The 4,638-nt window shown below is 31.0% G+C and overlaps 1 protein-coding gene across 4 annotated transcripts in view; it reads right to left on the bottom strand.

The window, feature by feature from the left end:
- LOC106690405 (uncharacterized) overlaps positions 1 to 3,026 on the bottom strand; it is a 24,205-nt gene extending 21,179 nt beyond the window's left edge. For all 4 annotated transcript variants that reach the window (XM_067053681.1, XM_067053680.1, XM_067053679.1 and 1 more), the window contains exon 1: positions 2,854 to 3,026. In XM_067053681.1, coding sequence (XP_066909782.1) covers positions 2,854 to 2,903 — 50 coding nt within the window. In that variant the 5' untranslated portion in view covers positions 2,904 to 3,026. The remainder of the gene's footprint in view (positions 1 to 2,853) is intronic.
- Between the last annotated feature and the right edge of the window lie 1,612 nt (positions 3,027 to 4,638).

A 4,638-nucleotide genomic window follows, 5' to 3' on the forward strand; every position in this document is an offset into this window, starting at 1 on the left:
GGATGCTTGAAGGCTATTCTGCTCCTTCAGATCTTTGAAAATATTTTATTTTTATACCTGAACCATGGAGGCAAAGTAATGTACGAAGTTGGAAACTTGGGATCGTTTGCCCATTAATTCTTTTCTTGGAACATTGATATGAAAAAGTACCTTCTCCATCGAAGTAACAAGGTCTCCGGTTGAGACGCTCTGATAAAAACTTTTATAATAATGGATTTTCAGAACTGTTTACAAGTTATCGTCATTGTACAACCTCCTTGGAAACATTGAAGGAACTTTTTTTAGGATCCGAAAACGAATCATTGGATACTCAGAATTATTTGAATTGTTCTTGCATCCAAACTTTGTTGTAGCTAGCTAGCAACCTAAAGAAATCGGCAAGCACATCTTTTTTTTAAAATAAAAATTGTCTCGTTTCTGTTGTTTACTTTCAAATATCAAAACAATCCCTAATTTGTTGCGTGCGTACAGAGGGAGATGTATCCTACTATTATTAAAAATAAAAGTGAAGACAAAAAGAGAGCAGTCAGCACCGCCCTCGGAGCTCATAGTACAAGAGCAGGGAAGAAAAAAAGGCAGTTATTTAACCCCAATTTTTGAATACTTTAATGAAAATTATGTATAATTACTAGTCAAAGCTGATGAGTCTGCCAAGTGTAGATAGGAGGAATAAAAAATGGCATCTGTTGATATGAACATTAACAAATATGAACTCTAATAGGGTTATTTACGTTTAATGGTTTTCGAGATATAGCTTTTTAAAAAGCAACATTTCATAAAAATAATGTATGGGATGTACTGAAAGATCAGTAGTTAGTGAATTTATTTTGAAAAGTCTATTTCTCAAAAACCATTTGACGTACAGACGTCTATTAGCACTCAAATTAAAGCTAGTTTAATGAGCTATAAAGTAGTTTATAATGTTTATCTTCGTAGGATTAATAGTTTTCATGAAATATGATAGTATAAATTAATTTATAGTTGTTCGGACAAATTTTGATTAGCCAAATTTATAATCATATGTGAATATCATAAAAACTACTAACCATACGAAGATAAGTGGCATAAACTACTTTATAGTAAGTTAAATTTCCTTTATTTTGAGTGTTGGCAGACATATGGGTGTCTTTTCAAAAATCTAACATTTTATACGAACAACAAGAAATTAACATTTTGTGAGTTTATTTTGTCAAATATAAAAACTACTACTCGTACAAAGATAAACATAATTAACTAGTTTGCAATAAATTTAACTAGCTTTTATTTGACCGTTGGCAGACATCTGTACATCCAATGGTTTCTGAAATAAACTTTTTCATAAATCAAACTTATTGTCTGAACAACTATAAATCAATTTGTTAATAGTCGGAATCGACGTGCAGTTCCTCCAGTCTTGTGTGAGGATTCCAGGTTAATCGTTTGTCCAGATGTAGTCCAAGGTAGCGGATCTGTTCGAAAGGGGTAAGAGTGACATCATTAAATGAAACTGTAAAGCAGTCGGTATGTTTACGACAAAGAGTAAATGTTATTTGATGGGATTTGTTTGAATTTATCTTAATCTTCCAATTACGCCACCATTCTTCGAGGGCTGTGATATATATGGGATTGAAGAATTTGGGATACAATTAATAAGTTATTATTAACTGGGAGTGGTGAGAATAGTGTTAGGATAGTAAGCATAAGTGGTGAGGATAGTGTTAGGATTGGTTGCAATGTCAGCTGACCTCTCCATTAAAATTGGAATTTTTATTTTTTATTTAATAATTTATTTATTGTTATTTACAGCTGTATACGAATATATACAACAAGTAAATTTGCTGTAGGTGACATAGTGACATGATACAAACATGTGGAGAATCCATCCACTGATAGAACTCCAATAAATTTTCTAGAGTAGAAGATCTCGAGCCCATCTTCTTTTCAGACGCCTAGGAGGATTATTAGGTAATGCAGGAGAAACCAGGTTAGAAACAAGTGGATTTGGGTGGTTGAGAAGTTTATCATGGAAGGAATGGTATCTGGTACTGGCCAAATCGGCAAAATATGGAACATTGAGGTCCTGAAGGATGACTTGATTTGTGAGAAAGTAATTCGGAAGGAATTCGATGGTTTGGTGGAGCCCCATAGCTTAACTCCTTATGTCCAGTAGGCCTTATAACAGTCTTTTGTAATGGATTGGAAGTTAATACCCTTTGTCTAGTAGATGTTGTAATAGTCGGAATCGACGTGCAGTTTTCTGTTTTTTTTTTTGTCTTGTGTTAGGATTCCATGTCAGTCGTTTGTCCAGATGTAGTATAAAAAAAAAGGGTTTGGGATACAATGTAAAAAATTTAAATTTAAAAATCAATTAAAGAGGTCCCTATTCCAGCTCCTTCGTAAACGTCTCGTATCTGGTATCGTGTTGATAGTCCTTGAATTAGAGGATTAGTATGCATTGGAAGTGTGTCGTGAAACCGTATATATAGATTTCCTGATTTTTTTACGTTGGGAGTTGGTATGTCTTTGCGTCTTTTTATTACTGATGTAGAGTGGGGAGCGCTACTGGTCAGTCTCAGTAATTTTGATTGAAATTGTTACATTTTCAATAATTTTTTTTTTTTTTGGCATAAAATGGATATAATTAACATATATTTCTTCATACCTTCGGCCATATTTAACAGTTTTTTTTTTGTAAAATTATTAAATATGAAAAACAAAAAAAAACATATGTGATGATAATTAAAAGAAGTTTCATTAGCTAATTCTGATAGTGAAGTAATTTTATTGTTTAAAACATTTAATAATTAACTTAACCAAAACATTCTTACATTACTAGAGAATAATGGTGTAATAATTATTTCTATGACCACTTACCTTCCTAAAACCAATAAGATGAGAACGCCTCGTAAGTATGACCATTTCATAGCCGGGGGAAATTTATGGGCAATAAACAATTAATAGAATTTTGCTTTATGGCTAAACTTCCTTGAGCTATCTACTTAAACGTTAATAAATACTGTAAAATAAAACTTCGTATTTTTACAACATAGTTGTCTAACATATGATAACTGAGCGTAACTATTTAAATTTGTTTGTTTCATTGACTTAGAAAATTGTTTAAAATCTGTGATGTTGATACAATTCTTCGAGAGAGCTTCTCATAATTATATAGAATTTATCATTACAAAATATCGGTAAATACGAGTTGGAGGTTGGTTGCTTTCAGCAAGCATAACCTAATAGTACAAGAGCCGGGAAGAAAAAAGGCAGTTATTTCACCCCAATTTTTGATTACTTTAATGAAAACTATGTATAATTACTAGTCAAAATTGATGAGTCTGCCAAGTATAGGTAGGGAGAATAAAAAATGGCGGCTGTTTCAAACCTTAAAAAAAAATTAATTTTTCATTCAGAGCTCTATATATTAAAAACTATTAACAACACTAGAAAATCTAAAAGAACATTATTTAAAGAAGAGTAAATTTGCTGAAATATAAGCTCTTATAGAGCTATTTACGTCCAATAGTTCTCGAGTTATAGCTTTGTAGAAAGCAACATTTCTTACAAATCTACTGAAAGATTTGCAGTTAGTTAATTTCTTTTGAGAAATCTATATCTCAGGAACTATGTGATGTATAGATGTCTATTAGCACTCAAATTAAAGCTAGTTTAACGTACTATAATGTAGTGTATAACCTTTACCTTCGTAGGAATAATTGATTTTATGATATGGGCTAAAATATATTGATTTATAGTTGTTCGGGCAATAAGTTTGAGTTTTAAAAAACTTTCTCTTAGAAGCTATAGGACGAACAGAAGTCAAATTAAAGCCAGTTAAATTTACTACAAAATAGTTTTAATTGAGTGAAATAACTGATTTTTTTCTCTTCTTGGGTTCTTCTACTATAACCAACTAATTGGGTGCTCCGGTCAAAAACATCAAAACTTTGTTATTTTGAAGGATATTTACACAATAGTACAGTACACAGTAGTAACAAATAAACTGACTATAATTGTATCATAGTAATTACGATTACTCCTTACAATTACTCCATACAATTACTTATAGATACTAAGTAATTGCAATTACAATTACCATTACTTCCTTACCCTTAATAAATACAATTGCAATTACATATAATTTAAATCATATGTGAATTCAGTTTATTCTGAAATCATTCTCATGAGGAGAAATCTTAAAGTTTTATATTTTATTTACAGCATCTTTGAAAATGTATAAATTATCTGAATTATGGTTATAAATCTCTACGCCAGAGAGCAATCGATTGTTTTTTTAACATCGATGATTTACGTTTGTCCCAATTTTTCATTTTTTTTTTCCAAAAGTAACTAAATGAAAACAAAAAATTTACAGTATAAACAATTTCCTGACAACAATGTGGTGGGATAAAAAATGACCTCTAACCATCACGCTAACGACGTAATAAAGATAAATTACGACTAGAAAAACATCGATGTTTTTGTTGAGCATAGATATTATAATATTTAATATTATTATAATATCATTGCATACAAATCTTTGCCAAAAATACATCGATGTTTTTGAACAACCTTTTCAGTAACGTAAGGTCTGTTCCAACGACTACGTATCCTCCCGCCAGTCGGAAGTGGTTTTTGCAAAAAAGAATGCAAATTGAC

Source organism: Halyomorpha halys, unplaced genomic scaffold (genome assembly GCF_000696795.3).
Source record: "Halyomorpha halys isolate HHAL.00 unplaced genomic scaffold, Hhal_1.1 Scaffold1706.1, whole genome shotgun sequence".
In the NCBI taxonomy this organism is placed as follows: Eukaryota; Metazoa; Arthropoda; class Insecta; order Hemiptera; family Pentatomidae; genus Halyomorpha; species Halyomorpha halys.